The sequence below is a fragment of the Hyaena hyaena genome, unplaced genomic scaffold (assembly GCF_003009895.1).
Source record: "Hyaena hyaena isolate Hyena2069 unplaced genomic scaffold, ASM300989v1 scaffold_64, whole genome shotgun sequence".
In the NCBI taxonomy this organism is placed as follows: Eukaryota; Metazoa; Chordata; class Mammalia; order Carnivora; family Hyaenidae; genus Hyaena; species Hyaena hyaena.
The window spans coordinates 3603103-3620918 of NW_024080698.1; the positions used below are offsets into that span (position 1 = coordinate 3603103).

Genomic DNA, 17816 nt, shown 5'->3' on the forward strand with positions numbered 1-17816 from the left:
AAAAGTTGAGATAAACAGACCTATAATAAATGATAAAATGGTGAAATATAAAGGGAACTTAATTTTTTATTAAATTATTGTTTTACTTACTAAGTAACATGAAAACATTCTCAGTAGGAAATGACCATGCAGAAGTCTTGAAAGGAAAATGTGGAAGCTTCTCTCTCAGCTCTTCTCTTCTAGAAAAGAAACCTTCTGAGTAGTTTGGTGAATATCTTTCCAATTCTTTTTCTATGTGTAAACTCATATATGTACCTATATATACATAACATATATTACACACATATGCATAACAATTTTAGTAAACATAAATGAGGTGATACCATACGGATTTGCCATTTTTGTCTTTTATAAATTATCTGTTATTTTAGAAAAAAAAATTTTTTAAATTAAGGTCTTAGAGACCTTTACACATGTGTAGATACGGGTCTCATTCTTACTGGTTTCAAGGTTCTTCTTAACGTTACTTTAATTTCCTGTGTACAGCATAGTGATTTGACAGCTCTGTAAGTGATGCTCTGCTCAGCTGAAGTATAACACCATCTGTCAGCATCCAATGCTATTATAATACCATTGACTATATTCCCTATGCTGTACATTTCGTCTTGTTCTTTCCATTATTAATGGACATTTACAGTGTATCCTTCTTTTCCTTATCACAAATAATCCTGTAACAGATTTCCTTGCATATAGATTTTTGGGCACATATACAAATCTCTCTTTGGGATAGATTCTGTAAAGTAGCATTGCTGGACCCAAAGGGTACATACATTTAAAATTCTGACAGCTGAAACTAAATCACCCTTCAAATAAATTTTACATTTCTACTACTTATAGTGACAACCTTTTTCCTAAGAGGAACTCTGTGTAATATCTGTTAATAAACATTTGCTCCACAAGTGTAGAAATGCTTTGAAAACCCTGAAAATAGTATGCAGACATAAAATCTTATTCAACCTGTCCTCCTCACTGGCTCATACAATAAACATAGTAATTCATGTAATAATAATATACCTACTCTGAGACTGTTACAGAATTAAAAGAAGTAACACACATAATAGACCAAACTTAGTAGGCACTCAAATGTTGGCTTTTATTACAAAAATATTCAACAAACATTACATGCCTACTATATGCAGGCCCTGAACTGGTCTCTAGAATACAGCTAAACAAGACAGCCAATATTCTTAGCCAAATACAGCTTACCATCTCATGGAGGAAATAGCAATTAAAATAAGTTCTAGTTAAATGTGACAAGTGGTAAGTACAAAGCAAAGATACAGGAGAGACCCCTAACCCAATATCCATTGGCAAAGAAGGCTTTACACTTGGCTGTGAGAGTTCAGAGCCAGAGCAGAAAAAGAGTTATCGGATGATGAGTTGGAGAGGTTGGGAGGGATGTCCTAAGCAGTGAGAGAGCAGGTGGGGAAGTCTGAGGACCAAAGAGAGTTTGTCATTCCAAAGAAAGTTTGGTGATAAAACTCCTAAAGGAAGGGCCCTGATTAAGAGTTTCGAATGTCATCCTGAGGACGACCAGAGGGTTTCTAGCAGAAGAGAGAAAAGATCAAGTTCAGGCTTTAGCTGCAATATGCAGAAAAGTTGGAGAGGTTTGAGGCTGGGAAGGTGAGGGTTGGTCAGGAGGCAAGGCATGGGTGATTGTGACACAGGTGGCAACAATGGATCCAAGGCTATTGTTTCTTTTCTTTAATTAAAAAAAATTTTTTTTAAATTTTTATACAGAGATAAAAAGAGCGTGAGTTGGGGAGAGGGGCAGAGGGAGAGAGAGAGAATGTCAAGCAGACTCCATGCCCGGTGCAGAGCCTGATGCAGGGCTTGATCCCACAACCCTGAGATCATGACCTGAGCCAAAATCAACAGCTGGATGCTCAATGTACTGAACCATCCAGGCACTCCCAAGGCTATTTTTGAAGTCAGGTATGGAGGATTAAACCATGTGGCTCTGAGAAAGAGAAAAATATGGTGTGATTCCCAAGAAGGAAAAACTGGAAGAGTAGTGAGGGTTCTGTCCCCAACTTTAGGAGAACATTCTAGTCTTCCGACTCTAGAAAGCTAAGGGATGGTCAACATTTTTCAATCGCCTTCTACCACAGGCACTTGTGCTTGGTGTCTTTTGCAACAATGTAAATTCTCATCACAGACCTGTGAGTAAGTAGCACCCCACCCAGCATGCTTACCTTCTTCCATTTTTAATGATAAGAGCACATATCATGATGATGATAGAAATATACTGCAGTAAATTCCACTTTCACTCTCAAAGCACACTTACATCCTTTATTTTTCTCTGACTGGAAGAGACCCTCACTTATAAATAGAAAGAATCGGAAAACAATAATCTAAAAATACATCTCTCTTAGTGGGATATACAGCTTTTTGAGATTTGTACCTAACGTTTTCTGAAAAAGTAGACAAAAATGTAGAATGGGCCTGAAAAGGAAACATGAGTCTTAACCCACTTCATTAAGAATTTTAATTGCCTCTTACTCCTATGTTCTGTGCATGGTCACATCTGTCTGGGCTGAATTGTAAAACAGAGTGTTTGGCTTTGTCCCCAGCTCTTTGTTTCATTCATGACTTATGTGTGGGCTCTTTCTTCCTCTGGAACACAATGCTGTTTTAGTTTTCATGTTTCCTGGACCAGCATCAAATCTGTCACCTTGGAAATGAAGTATTGAGCAGAGAGGTTGCCCTAGCAACTCTTCATTACAAGATGCTAACTGGCACTTTTGGCTTCCAATGGACCAGATAATTTTACCTTAGCACCTTCAAAAAGATTAATTCTTCACCAAGTCATATACAGGATAAAGCTGTTTTAGTTATTTGACAGATCTAGAATTGAAAGATCTCTATGCCAGTTGCTTAAAAAAAACCAAATAATTTGGGAACATTAATCTGTATCATTGGAAACTTTACATCATCATCATCAACATCATGATGTCTTTAACAGCATCCCACCAAGGTTTTCCTGCTTTTCCCTAATCTGGGTTTATTAGGCACATAGCTCTGTGATCAGATATCCTAGACTTGCACACTAGCTCTGTCCTTTACTCCTGACAGCTCATGGCACAATCCTATTAATATAGTACATGATGAGGCCTCACACTACTGGGTGAGCATTTGATATCATCAAAGTATCTATCTAAAACTTAGAGCAACTTAGTGAAGTTAAGTCTTCATCTCATTGTTCAGCTGATGAAGTTAGGTACAAAGAGGTTAGGGATGCTGTGAAGGACAGGCATTTTGTTGCTTTCAAATGTAACAACATTGAACATAATGCAATTATGTATTGATAGAAAGTCTTATCTTAATTAAAAATTTAAAAGGACAGTCATTGCAAAAGCTATATATATATTCACTGTATCTAAAACTTAGAAAATAAAGATAAGTGAAAAAGAAGGAAACAGGGGCGCCTGGGTGGCTTAGTCGGTTAAGAGTCCAACTTTGGCTCAGGTCATGATCTCACAGTTTGTGAGTCCAAGCCCCACGTCAGGTTCTATGCTGACAGCTCAGAGCCTAGAGCCTGCTTCGGATTCTGTGTCTCCCTCTCTCTCTGCTCTGTCTAGCTCACTCTCTGTCTCTCTCAAAAATAAATAAAAACATTTAAAAAAAAAGGAAAGGAAAGGAAACAGTAGAGTCATATTTCCACCACTGATGAATCACTTGGTGGTTGTCAGACCAGGCCTTTTTATCTACATACGTACCCTTTGTTCTTTGTGTTTGTTTTACCAAAATGAGGTCAAACTGAATATACAGATTTGTGCCTTCATTTTTACTCAGCAGTCTACAGTGAACATTTTTCCAGGTCAACACATATTTATCTACTATACCAATTAAAATGCTCACTACATTGAAAAAAAAACCCCAACCTTTTATTGTCTAAAAGTTTAGTTGAAAAAATGTGAAACATAATCTACCCTGTAGTAAGTAACATATTGTCATGGGTTTATGAATGATCTTGTTGACATACTGCTTCTTTGCCAGTTAATTCTGTGGTCCTGCTTTCCTTTGTTCTTTAGAGACTGGAGATGTTCCAGTTTGAAAGCAGACGTTTAAGCTTCTACACTCAGCATTTTGTGCAACTGCGCTGTCTATAAAGCCACTGCGTCTGCGTTCAGAGTTACCCATGCAGGATTTGCACGGCTTTTGTGTTTTCATACACACATCCCGTCAGACCTTTCCTTGGCCAATGTGGCAGAAGCTCTGGGATATTTGTTGGAAGAACTGATTTAGTTGGGGAAAAAAAGGAATTAGTGAATTCAGTCAAGGTTGAACAATAAATATATAAACACACAGTTTATATGAGAAAATGAGAAACATACTGTTTTCTCATTTTCTAAATGTGAGATTGCTGCCAAACACAGAATGTTGTGGGAAGGAATTCTACCTGTAGTCCAACTTTAACAACTATAACTGTGCACACAGTTCTGTATTCTGCTTTCTTCACTTACCGTGTTATGAACTTATTCCCTTGAAATGACCATATTTGGATGAATTTTTAATGGTTGCACTAATATTTAATAGTATCAATTACTGCAGCTTGTTTAATTATTCCCCTCATTATTGCATAGTTTACTTGGAATTTTTTAAAATGTTTATATATTTTTCAATAAACTGTTTAAGGAAAAAAGATAAAATAATAATAAATTTTTAAAATTTTTTAAAAAATAAATGTTTATTTATTTTTCAGAGAGACAGACAGACAGAGCATGAGCAGGAGAGGGGCGGAGAGATAGGGAGACACAGAATCCGCAGCAGGCTCAAGGCTTTGAGCTGTCAGCACAGAGCCTGACATGGGGCTTGATCTCATGAACCATGAGGTCAGACAACTGGTCATGACCCTCTCCATGGTCATGAACCATGGATGCTCAGACACCTGAGCCACCCAGGTGCCCCTACTTGGAATTTTAAGAGTGCTTATTTACCTATATCTTTGTTATCACTTAAAAGCAATACATTAAAAAAATTTCCAGTTGCTCTGTGAAAATAGTATTTTGCTTTAATTTTCTATTCTCTTGTTTCAGAATAGTTTTCTTATGTAAGCTAAATCTCTCAAAATCTTCTTCACATTATTCATGTTTCTAGCAAGTATCTCTTTAAAAATAACAAGTTACATTTATCCTGTCCCTTAATTACTAAGAACTCAAATTTGGTGGAATCCAGACTTCATTATGTTTTATAATATAGATACACTTGAAATTTTTTGAGCCTTTGCCATTATTTTAATTATTTATAGTTTTAGTCTTTCAAATATTCAATAAATGGTTACTTTGTACATACATTATGGAGAAAACTAGTAGTTTTTTTAAAAGAAATAACTGAAGAATTTAATAAAGAGGAAAGCCATATAAGAAAACCTGCAGTTCAATGTATATATCTATACAGAGATTGAATGAGAAAATATGTGGAGTGTTTAGTGCTTGGCAGAGAGTAAAGGATAAACACTATTACCATTATTGACAATATTATTCTTTTTTGAATGTTAATTAATTTTTGAGAGAGAGAGCACAAGAGCGAGTGGGAGAGGGTCAGAGAGAGGGAGGGAGGCACAGAATCTGAAAGAGGCTCTAGGCTCTAAGTTGTCATCACAGAGCCTGACGTGGGGCTCAAACCCAAGGCCTGTGAGATCATGACCTGAGCTGAAGTTGGACACTTAACTGACTGAGCCATTGACAAAATTATTCTTAAGTACAGTGACTGCTTATGGGTTTTCTCTGGGCTAACAGTGGGAAAAATTCTAACAGAACTGGCCAAAATTGGCTGTCCATGAATTCCGGTGATTTCTTCTTTTTTTATGGTCAATGACTGACTCTCTCTCTCTCTGTCTCCTCCTTTCCCTCTCTCTCTGCCTCCCTCCCCACCCCCTGCCGCAGTCCAGTCTCTCTCTCTCTCTCTCTCCCATTCTCTCCCTTTCTCATAGTTAAAATTTTCTCACACAGGGTGTGATTCTTTTATTACCAATCTGGTAAGACTTCTTTTAGGTTACTCTCAGGAGAATTAAAGTAAGGCTCTCTTTTGTTGTCAAATATTATTCAAGGGGTTCTCTTGATTTGCATTATAAGGGATAATAAGTAAACCGTTTTCAAAGGTGGTGTGATCAGGTTTTATTCTCTTTCAAACAGATCTGTCAGTTTCTCTGTCCTCCCCACACATCCTTGCAGAAGCTGGGTGGCCATGGTTCTGATCCCTCAAGTGCTGTGAGAATGCTGCCCCTTATGACCTCATAGTCACACTGCAATTTGACATCATAAAGAGAATATCCCATGGGACCTCCATGTGACCACCATGTTGTAAAAACTAAGACCACAGAGTGAAGGTGTGGAGTATGACTTTGTCTTTCCCTCAATCTGCATGCAGAAAGGAATGAGAGTGGGTGCACACGAGCCAAATTTGAACTACTACCGCACTGAAGTACATGATGGCCATGCAAGGCATTAGATCCAAAACCACAAAAGAGGGAAGTAGAACATTAATATACATTATCATGCTGCTAAATATTTTGTGGTGTTGATCTGCAGTTTTGCTGTGTGTTGGCACTCTTGGAGAGCTATTTATAGACTTCTAAATGGGTAGTTTTTCCAGGGATGATAAAAATGTAAAGGTCTTTCATTTTGTTGAGATTGATTTCTTTTTCCTCTGAAAGTTTTTGTGATATGTAGCTCTATTTAGAGAGTTGTGGTTCTTTTGGGTTTTTTTGTTTCCCGTTTCTACAAGTTTCAGTCAGTGTTCAAAGTCTAGTGGACTCACCTTTTAACCCGCTGTTCTGGCCCCTTTCCTTTGACAAACGTTGTGCTGAATTCATGTGTCCAACAAGTAGTGAGGTTTGACTTCTCAGCCTCTTAACTTCATTTCTTCCTCTTTAGTTTTCTGAATATTTGCTTTTTATCTTGTTTGTTTTGGTCTTGATGTTTAAATTACAAAATTAATAGTCTTCCATTTCAATGTCTGTTTTTTCCAAGATTAATTTTATTCCTTAAAATATTCTTTTTCCCATCTGTTTCTTCTTATGGTATGTTTTTGTACTTTTGTATGACTGTTACTTTTTGAATAACCTCTAACCATTATTAATTTTAATTATAGTTAATATAAAGTCCAGATAGCTTATGAAATTAATTTCTTCTCAAGTAAATCGACATTCTGATTGTTGATTTTCTCAGTTATTATTTTTGCATATTTTCATTGTATATTTTGGAATTTTAGTACAGTGGCTCATTTTAACAAGATTTTTTTAAAACTGTTTTTTTTTTTTTCCTCTCTCTCCTTCTGTCTTGCAGTTGTCTAAATCCATCCCCTGACTCTCTTAATTGGCATTTAGAGCTCTTGTTCCACAGTGGTACTGGCATGGGATGGATTCAGAGGGTGGCTTGCTTTGGTTCTGGGTGGTGAGGCTACGTCAGCTCCCTCTCTCACTTGGCAGAGCCTTCTTCCAGGGGTGAGAGAGCCTCATACCAGCACTGGCTTCGGGCACTGACCCGCCTTGGGCCCTCACCCTATAGGATACCAGAGTCCCACTTGCTCACCAGGAACCATGTTTCCCTGCCCTTGCCATCTTTGGACACAGAGTCAACAAGTCCACGACTTCAGCGCTGCTCACTTATTCACGGTTCTGTTCACCTTTTCTGTCGAGAAATTTATCCACCGTGCATCTGGCCTTCTTTTTCTTTCCTTCTGTTCTATCCATTTTTTTCTTAATAACAACAATACAGTTTCTTTGTGATTTTGGATATAAGAAGGAACATAAAAGCATGAACTATATCATCTTGATTGAAAGTAGAAATTTACTTCTCAAAAGCAGTTCCCCACATTTTCAAAATGCCTACATGCTGCTTCTGGTTGGAATCATGTATAATTTTGAAACCATATTATAGCTTGGTATTCTGTTATTTAGACTTTCATATTAAGATATGAAATATACCTTTTTATGAACATATATTTATTCATTATGGCACACTATGTACCAAGCAGTGTTCTAGAGTAATAGGACTGGGGTAGTGACCTGAGTAACCTTGTAAATGTACTTAATATTCCTGAACTATACACTTAAAAATGGTTCAAATGGTAAATGTCATGTCATGTGTATTTTACCACAATAAAAATCATGAACTACAAAGAAAAAAAAAGGAACGGGGTAATGAATAAAACAAAATTTCTGCTCTGATGGAGTTTACATTCTAAGAAGATAGAGGTAATATGCAAACAGGTAAATATATAAATATAAAATATTATAGGTACTATTAAGATGGCACGGGATCATAGGCATCCCCAAACTCAGAAGCAAGCACCAAGTGCAGACAGAAAGACTAAAAAGGAGACTTCTCTTTCTGGTACTCCACTGTTCTTATAGAATATGATCACTAAGGCTTCTCTATTTGATATTTATAAGAATATCTTATAAATTGACAAGGAAAATGGTCAAAAGATGTTAACTGTAGTCAGATATTTTCAAGAAAAAATAAATGTAAAATAAATATATGAAAAAGATGTTTAATCCAAGTAGTAGTTGACAAAGTAGTAACAAGGAGAACCTTTTTCTTAAAAACTGCTCACTCTCATCAATTTGACAGGAGTTTATGAAGATAATACTTGATTCTGGCTAAGGTTTCCTGAAATAGTTGTTTTGTGTGTGGTGGTGGTGATTTCAAAAATACATAGTTTTGGGGCACCTGAGTGGTTCATTTGGTTAAGCATCTGACTCTTGATTTCAGCTCAGGTCATGATCTCACGGTTCGTGACTTATAGCCTTATGTCATGCTCTGCACTGACAGTGTAGAGCCTTGCTTGGGACTCTGTCTCCCTCTCTCTCCGCCCTTCTCCCACCCTTTCTCTCTCTCTCTCTAAAACAAACTGTATATATATATACATATATATATATATATATACATGTATATACACGTATACATATATATATATACATGTATATACACGTATACATATATATACACACACAGGTATATATATATACACACACACGTATATATACACACATGTATATATATATGCACACACACGTATATACACGTATACATATATATATTACACATATATAAATATATATATAGTTTTTAAATTGGAAGAAAAATGTTAGCAATGATATCTCTGATTCTTTATGATTTTCTGTATTCTCTAATTTTTCTATAATTATATTGATTTTATAGTCAGAAAAACATACTTTATGGCTGTGTAGATCCATTTTTGAAGATGTTAACCTATCAAATGACACTTTCCTTTGGTATTGGTGTGTAGGTGTTCCCTCTGGCACATGTGTGCAATGACACAAATAAGATGACATTAATTAACCCCCAAGGAGTCAAGCTCAATATCTACAAGCAAAATGTGGAGCAGGCAATTAAGAGCTATGAAAAGTGAGTATCATTCCTAGCTGTTCTTTAATGGCTGTGAGATTTGTTTGTTTTGGTTTGTTTTCTCTTGTTTTAGCTTAGATTTTACTTTTTAATTTTTAATTTATTTATCTTTTTTTAATGTTTATTTTTGAGAGAGAGAGCACACACGTGTGTGAGTGAGAGGGGGAGGGGTAGAGAGAGGAGACACAGAAGCTGAAGCAGGCTCCAGGCTCTGAGCTGTCAGCACAAGCCACCCACGTGCCCCTAGCTTAGATTTTTTAAAATCTAGAGTTTTTAAATAATTACTATTTAATAATTACTCATAAGGAAGATTAATAGTAGCATCCACAAACATACAAGCTTCCTATTTGCCAAGCACTGCAGTAAGTACATTAGCTGAATAAATCCAACAGAGTTTTAAAGAAACCATCTTCCCTCTCCAAAATCTATAGAAATCTCATGTTTTCATGAGATCTTTAAAGCTTTCCTGTTAGCAGAATGCAATTGATCATTTTCAACACCTAATGTTTTGTAAAGTGAATAAAAAAAACTTCACAATGACGAGATAATGGAGATAATATGTGTCTCCTTCTATATAAACCATTTCTTACCAAGCTCAAGAAGATGATCAAGTTGGCTCCAGTGAAAGTCATACTTGTAAATGTGTGTTAATGCTGAGATGGGGCCTCTTTTCACAAGGGCCAAAGCCTGGTCTCAGCCCTTACCTAGCTCCGTGGTCACCTCCCACCCCACTCCTAACGCTGTATTGATCCTTTGTGCATAGCACATAAGTTCTGAGGATGCCCAGCCTCTCTAGGCAGGCCTTTTCATGGTTCTAGAAGCTGTGCAGCTGGGTTTTCACTTACTGCTGTGTGAGTGGGAGAAATGAAATAAAGTACATGAAAGTTAATGTCGTGTCCTAGCCAGCATATGCTGGTCTGTTGTCATTTTGCGCTGTGCTAAGTGTGTGTTCTAAAGACGCATAAAGCCTGACTCCTGCCGCAATCCAGTCCAGAGGCTGGCCTTGCCCCACGGCGCCCTTCACGGGCCTCTCACTGGAGACTTCTCCTGCCCTCACATAAAAAGGAGGCCGGCTTACACGAGTTCCTCAGCTGCCTCCAGCCTTCTCAGGATTCTCTTGTCTGCCCTTCGTGTCTCTTGCAGGCAGCATGGACTATGCCAAGGCTCACTCTTCTCCATGAGCCTGAGGCTTTGCTCTGCAGATGTCCTTCTCCCCGCTGCACATGGGGGGCTGCCCCTTTTCTCTGCCTCTCCTGCTGTGCCCGGAAGGCCTTCCCTTGCCTCCCAGCAGTGCTGCCCTTCCTCCCGTTCCTCAGTTGGCCTCTGTCATTCTTGTCTTGCCTAAGCTCCGGTGGCCCTCCTCAGAGAGACCTTTCCCCGATGACTCCACCACCCACCCTGCATGCGGCCCTCAGCAGCCTGTCTCCCCCCTGCAAGGAGGTCAGCTTCCAAGGGCACGGGCGTAGCAGGCTTGCTCTCCTCCTTGTCCCCTCTCCCTTGTCTGTGTCACCATGTATGTATTTGGCTATTGGAATTTAATTTGAATTCGATCTAATTCACATTTAGTAATTAAAATTCATCAAATTTAGTAATTAAAATTCATCAAATTCAGTTATTCAAAATTCAGTTATATCATAATTATAATACAATAATATTCACATTATAATTGAATTTGCTTGACTCAGTCAAATATTTGAGTTCTAGAATTCCCTGGTCTGTGAAAGCCTGGTGCAGGGCCACCAAGCTAGGGCTTTGAAGTCCCAATTCTGGTCTCATTCTTGGTTCTGACATCTAATTGGCAGGTCAAGTAACAGTTGCTGGGTTCAGATGCCTTATTTATAAAATATACCTCACAGGATAGTTGTGAGGGTTATGTAAATTATATATAAAGAACAATTAATGTTAATACTTCTTCCTTTCATTCCCTGAATCTGTTGATCCTAAAATAACCATAAATACACTGAGTATAATAGTCACACATCTCCTCCCCCTGCGTTGACCCTTTCTCTTTCTAGAAAGCAAGGATCCCTCCTTCCCTAATAGCAAAACCAAAATACAGACATAGTGATTTATCCCACTCTTATTTCCAATGAGTGAATCTGGAAAATCCTTTCAGTACCCTTAGAGAAATGTTATACTGTATAGTTATTAATAATAACATTAATTTTAATGTGATTAATATTTAAAATTCAATATCATTGGGTTAATATGTGATATTAATGTGATATTTACATTAAATGAATTATTTGATATTATTATTTAATAATATTAATACTAGCATTAATATTACACAGATACAGAATAAAACTTCCTGGTTCTTCACATTCAATAGTATTTAAGAATTTTATTGTCATAAGTGTCAATTCCCTTTTCCATCTTGTGTCGCCTTTCTAAAGATACACATAATATGAAAAGTGATTAAGGAAACTTGGCTTACTCCTACCCCTTCGCAATATAACATTTCTAAGGAGTTTCCCTTCACCAGTAAGCCTAGTAGGGTTATATTTTAACCCTAAATTTGCATTATTAGCGATGACCAGACAATTGGGAGGCTCATAGCCCTTTGGCCAAAATAGTGACATAAACTAGCTATTTTGGTCACACTTAGTGGCTGTGTGTGGGAGTCCTTCTGTTTCAATAGATTAAGAATTGAGGGGTGCCTGGGTAGCTCAGTTGGTTAAGCGTCCAACTTCAGCTAAGGTCATGATCTAGCGGTTCATGAGTTCAGAGCCTGCATCGGGCTCTGTGCTCACAGCTCAGAGCCTGGAGCCTGCTTCAGGTTCTGTGTCTCCCTCTCTCTCTGCCCCTCCCCCACTCGTACTCTGTGTCTCTCTCAAAAATAAATAAGCATTAAAAAAATTTTTTTTTAAATTGAGATAGCAAGTTTTACTTCATGTGTCTGGATATAAACTTTGTAGGAAAATTGCCAGGGCTAGCTGGTTTCTGGGGTGATTTTTCTGCAGCTTTTTGATTTTGAGTATAAGGTCAAGGTTGTGGCCCTCAGACCCCACAGGAGAAGCATCAGTTCTAACCCATCTGTGGGACCATGCTTAGTAGCCTCTGCCTAAGACGTCCAAAATGCTCTGCCTGGTGGTTAGACTTCTGAAGTGTCCTTAGGTACAAGTTGGTCTGCAGATGAGTCATTTCTTGCCACAAGGTGATTTGTCAACTAGAGACATAGAGACCTAGTGAATGCAAGACCTCAACCAAGTTTCACTCTCCTAAAACAAAAAGAGTGGAAAACTGTAGTTAGTAAAATCCCTGAATGAAGGGGCTGGACCAGTGTCAGAAAGGTCCTCATGTCTGTGCCCTCCAGGCACCTCACAGGGACAGCCCTCATCCCACACCCTAAATGGCTTTCCCACCATCACCTGGCTGGTCAGTGGAGCCACGATTGACACACATTTAGTTGCCCTCAATTCACACCCACATACTTTTTTTTCTGCCCTGTGTGCTTTGAAGTATTTCAGTATAGAAGGAAAATAGGGGGGAAAGCAGAGGTTATATAAACGTGCTCTTAGAGAAGTATTTTCGAAAGGATTGATTTAAAATTGGCAGGATGTGCTCGCTAATTGGGCCCACATTCACTAAGGGTTTCTCATTTCTCAGTTCACAAGCCTCACCCATCTTCAGAACCTGGAGGCAATAATCACAGTTATTCCTGGTCACTTTATATGTACATCTCTATCCTCCCAGCACCAAAGTAGGTACTGTTATCCTTGTTTCAGCAATAAGAAAATAGAATTTCAAAAAGTTATGTAACACAGGATCACACAGCAGCAAAGTAGAGGAACTAAGATTTGAACCCAGAGCCATGTAGCTCCAAAGCCCTTGTCCTCACTCCCAGCCTCCCTACCACACTGCCTCCACTCTCAAGGTCTAGATTTAAGGGGATTTTTAAATGAAGTTCTGTTTGGGGCACCTGGGTGGCTCAGTTGGTTAAGCATCCAACTTCAGCTCAGGTCATGATCTCATGGTTTGTGGGTTCAAGCCCCGCATTGGGCTCTGTGCTGATAGCTCAGAGCCTGGAGCCTGCTTCGGATTCTGTGTCTCCCCCTCTCTCTCTGCCCCTCTCCTGCTCACGCTGTCTCTCTCAGAAATAAATAAAACATTAAAGAAAAATTTAAATGAAGTTCTGTTTTTGTTTTTGTTTTCAGAGAAGCATACACATACAAACCAAAAATGCATCCTCTGAGTCCTTTGAACAAATCTTAGAAGCCCTCTTACCAATACACGAACCATATAATTAAAGAAACCTAATTTCCAAATAGGCCCCCAAAGAACCAGAAACATCCAAGCGAGACAGACGAACTGAGCTGGCTTACTTCCCGCTTCCTGACTGTTTGTATCACTTACAGAGCATCTACCCGCCTCAGACAGGTTCTCTGTTCTGTGCACACACTGGCTCACCGAGCCCTCACAGCAACTCTGGGAGGAAGGTACCATTATTATCCACATTCTGCAGAGAAGTTGGCTGCTGGCCCAAAGGCTCGCAGCTAATAAGAGGAGAAGCCAACTGAACTTTGGGCCCAGGCAGTCTGGCTCCAGAGCCTGTGCTGTTCACCACACGCCAGACCCCCTTTCCCGTGGTCTCATCAGGCTCATGAAGGGAAATCAGGCAGGGTGACACCACCCAGAGTGTTCTCAGAGCACTGTGCTGCTGACGCTGGGTCCAGTGGTTAGAGAATGCCTCCTGGAGGCGGGCAGGATTCTCCCACCTCATTTTATTGAAGCTTTTGTGTTTCATGGAGCCCCAGCTCACTGCCCCTGGAGCCAGCATTTTTTACCCTGCACTTCAGGAGGCCTGCTTTGAGTAATGATGTAGTGGCACAGAATTAGGGGTACAGGATGGGGCTGGCACCTCTGAAAGAAGCGCCATGATTTGTAACAAGAACAGAAGCTGTGACTACCCCCTAGAAACCACTGGTGTCCGCCTCCTCCTTTGCTGCTGTGTTGATGTTGCCTCTCCACAACATATTCAGGGATGAGCTTCAGAAAGTCTCACCACTGCGCTGCCCACCAGCTGTGATGAATGAGCAGGACACCTCATCTGCTTGCCCCTCCCAGTGGCCTCATTTGGAAAACAAGTTGGTCAGGCGGGTTGACCTCCAAAATGTGTACTGATCCTATTATTTATGACCCCCTTAACCCCCTTTGCTCTGAAAATCAAGGTAAAAGAATATGTATAGAAAATAAACTAAGAGCAGTTATACTTTTCCATAAGAAGAAAAAAACCAGGTGTTTAGACACCTCTTTGTGCCAAGAAAATGACAGCCATTTTGCTTACTGCCATTTCTTAGCCTGGGTTTTACCTGAGTGGAGACCTGTGCCTTCCTTTAGTATTTAACACAATTGCTACAGAGCCATGAGGCTTCTGCAGTGATGCCAAGGGAGGGAGATACTCACATCCAGTATCTTTAAGCAAATGGCAGTGGCACGGTCCAGCAGGAGCGTCACTTGGCTTGGGCTCTTCCTGCTGTGCCCTTCAGAGCCTGGGGTCAGCCTTTTGCCAGGAAATGAAAGTAGTGTTACTAACTAATCGCTGATTTTTTTAAACAGGCGCTTGAATAAAATTGTTTGGAGAGCATTATCTCAAGAGGAAAAAGAAAAGTAAGCCAGTTCCTCTTTACTTTTTTTTTTTTTTTTTGGTGAAATTTATATAACCCACTTAACTGTTTTAAAGTGTACAGTTCAATGGTATTTATTCAAAATGTTGTGCAAACCACCCCCTCCCTGATCACCTCAGAAGAAACACCTTGTACCCATTATGTAATCCTTCCCCGAACCTCTCTCCCCCTCTGGTAACCACTAGTCTGCTTTCTGTCACTGTGCCTTTGCCTGTTCTGGGTAGATCATAAGAAAGGTTTCATACAACATGTGACATTTTGTGTCTGGCTTCTTTCACTCAGTTTTGTAAAAACGATGTTTTCAAGTTGCAGCATGCATAATATTTAATTCCTTTTTATGCCTCTGTATTGATTCATGATGTGTATAACAGCTTGTTTATCCATTCTCCCATTGGTGACTGCGTGGTTTCCACTTTGGGGCTACTAAGAATAAGCATGCCATATGCATTCATGTAGAAGTTGCTGTGTGGTTTGCATTTCTCTTGGGAACATATCTATGGGTGAATTTGCTGGGTCACAGGGTAATTCTATGTTTAACTTTTTGAGGAGCCACCAAACTTCTTCACAGCAGCCACACTGTTTTACATTCTTTTTTAATATTTATTTTTATATTTATTTTATTTTTTTAAATGTTTTTTACTTATTTCTCAGAGAGAGAGACACACACACACACAGAGTGAGCAGGGGAGGGTCAGAAAGAGAGGGAGACACAGAATCTGAAAGAGGCTCCAGGCTCTGAGCTAGCTGTCAGCACAGAGCCTGATGCAGGGCTCGAACCCATGAACCGTGAGATCATGACTTGAGCCAAAGTTGGACGCTTAACCGACACGTGTGTGTGTGTGTGTGTGTGTGTGTGTGTGTGTCTGTATAACTAAAGCCAACCTATCCTGGTGGCCTGGTGGGTGTGAAGTGATAACTCATTGCGGTATCATTTGCATCCTCTTAATGATCAGAAATGTTGTTTTTAATTTTTAAAAATATGTATCTATTTTTGAGAGATAGAGAGAGAAAGAGCATGAGAGGGGGAGGGGGGAAAGAGAGAGAGGAAGACACAGGATCTGAAGCAGGCTCCAGGCTCCAAGCTGTCAGCACAGAGACAGATGCGGGGCTCCAACCCACAAGCTGTGAGATCATGATCCAAGCTGAAGTCAGACACTCAACCAACTGAGCTACCCAGGTGCCCCAAATGATCAGTAATGTTAACTATCCTTTCACATGCTTATTGGCTATGAGTGTATCTTCTTTGGAGAAATGCTATTCAAGGTCTTTGCTCATTTTTAATTGGATTATTTTATCATTGTTGATGAGGTGTATATAAAAAATTGTTGATTTTTTATATATTCTGGATTTTAACCACTTATCAGATAGATGATTTTCTTTTTTCTTTTTTTTAAAGTTTATTTATTTATTTTGAGAGAGAGAAAGAGTGAGAAGAGGAGGGGCAGAGAGAGAAGGAGAGAGGGGATCCCAAGTAGGCTCTGCAATGCCAGCCCAGAGCCCAACACCGGCTCTATCTCACCATCATGAGAACATAACCTGAACTGAAACCAAGAGTTGGATACTCAACTGACTGAGCCACCCAGGCACCCCTCTGATAGATGATTTTCAGATACTTTCTTTCATTCTAAAAGTTGCCTTTATACTCTCTTGATAATTTCCTTTGATGTGTTATTTTTAAGTTTGATGTAGTTACATTTGTCGATGTTTGCATTTGTGTCTGTGCTTTGGGTGTTCTATCCAAGAAGTCATTGCCAAATCCAATGTCATGAAGCTTTCCCCCAATTTACTATTTATATATTTTTTTGGAGTTTTATAGTTTTTGGTCTTCTGTTTAGGTCTTTAATCAATTTTGTTATGAGTTAATTTTTATGTATGTTTTATATTAAGGGCGCCAACTTCATTCTTTTGCATGTGGATATCCAGTTTACCCAGAATCATTTGTCAAAGGGACTGTCCTTTCCTCCATGGTGAGGTCATGGCACCTTTGATGAAGATCATTTGACCATATACATATACACAGGAATTTATTTCTAGACTCTTTATTCTGTTCCACTGATCACGTTTGTCTTTATATCAGTACCACAGCCTTTTGATTATTGTAGCTTTGTGTAATATGTCCTGAAATCAAGAAATGTGAGGCCTTCAACTTGGTTCTTTTTCGAGATTGTTGGGCTGTTTGGAGTCCCTTGCGGTTGAGGTTTCCTGAATTAGGATGATTTTTTTTCTACTTCTGCAAAACATGCCATTGAGATTTTGATTGGGATTGCATTGAATTTGTAGATTAATTTGAGTAGTATAGATATTTTAACAGTATTAAGTCTTCTAACTCATGAACACAGCATGTCTTTCCCATTTATTTGCATCTATTTAATGTTTTTTGCCATGATGTTTTATAGTTTACAGTTTACAAATCTTTTACATCGTTGATTAATTTTATTTGTAAGTATCTTACTCTTTTTGATGCTGTTTTAAATGGGATTATTGTCTGAATTACCTTTTTGGATTATGCATTCATAGGGTATAGAAATACAACTGATTTTTCTGTGTTGATATTTTATTCTTCTACTTTGTTGAATTTATTTGTTCTAACAATATTTTTATGGGATCTTTAGGGGTTTCTACATATAAAATTGTGTCATCTGTGAACAGATATAATTTTACTTCTTTCCAGTTTGGATTTTTTAAATATCTTTTTCTTGCCCAATTTCTCTGGATAGGACTTTCAGTACTTTGCTTAACAAAAATACTAAGAGTGGACATTCTTGCTTTGTTCTGATTAAGAGGAAAAGCTTCCAGTTATTGACTATTGAGG

General features: G+C 38.8%; 1 protein-coding gene across 1 annotated transcript in view; it reads left to right on the forward strand.

Moving 5' to 3' along the window:
- The window catches only part of VWA3B (von Willebrand factor A domain containing 3B), a 201203-nt gene that overhangs the window by 139200 nt on the left and 44187 nt on the right, over nt 1–17816 (forward strand). The window contains exons 20-21 of the mRNA XM_039232442.1: nt 9259–9377; nt 14937–14987. Coding sequence (XP_039088373.1) covers nt 9259–9377; nt 14937–14987 — 170 coding nt within the window. The remainder of the gene's footprint in view (nt 1–9258; nt 9378–14936; nt 14988–17816) is intronic.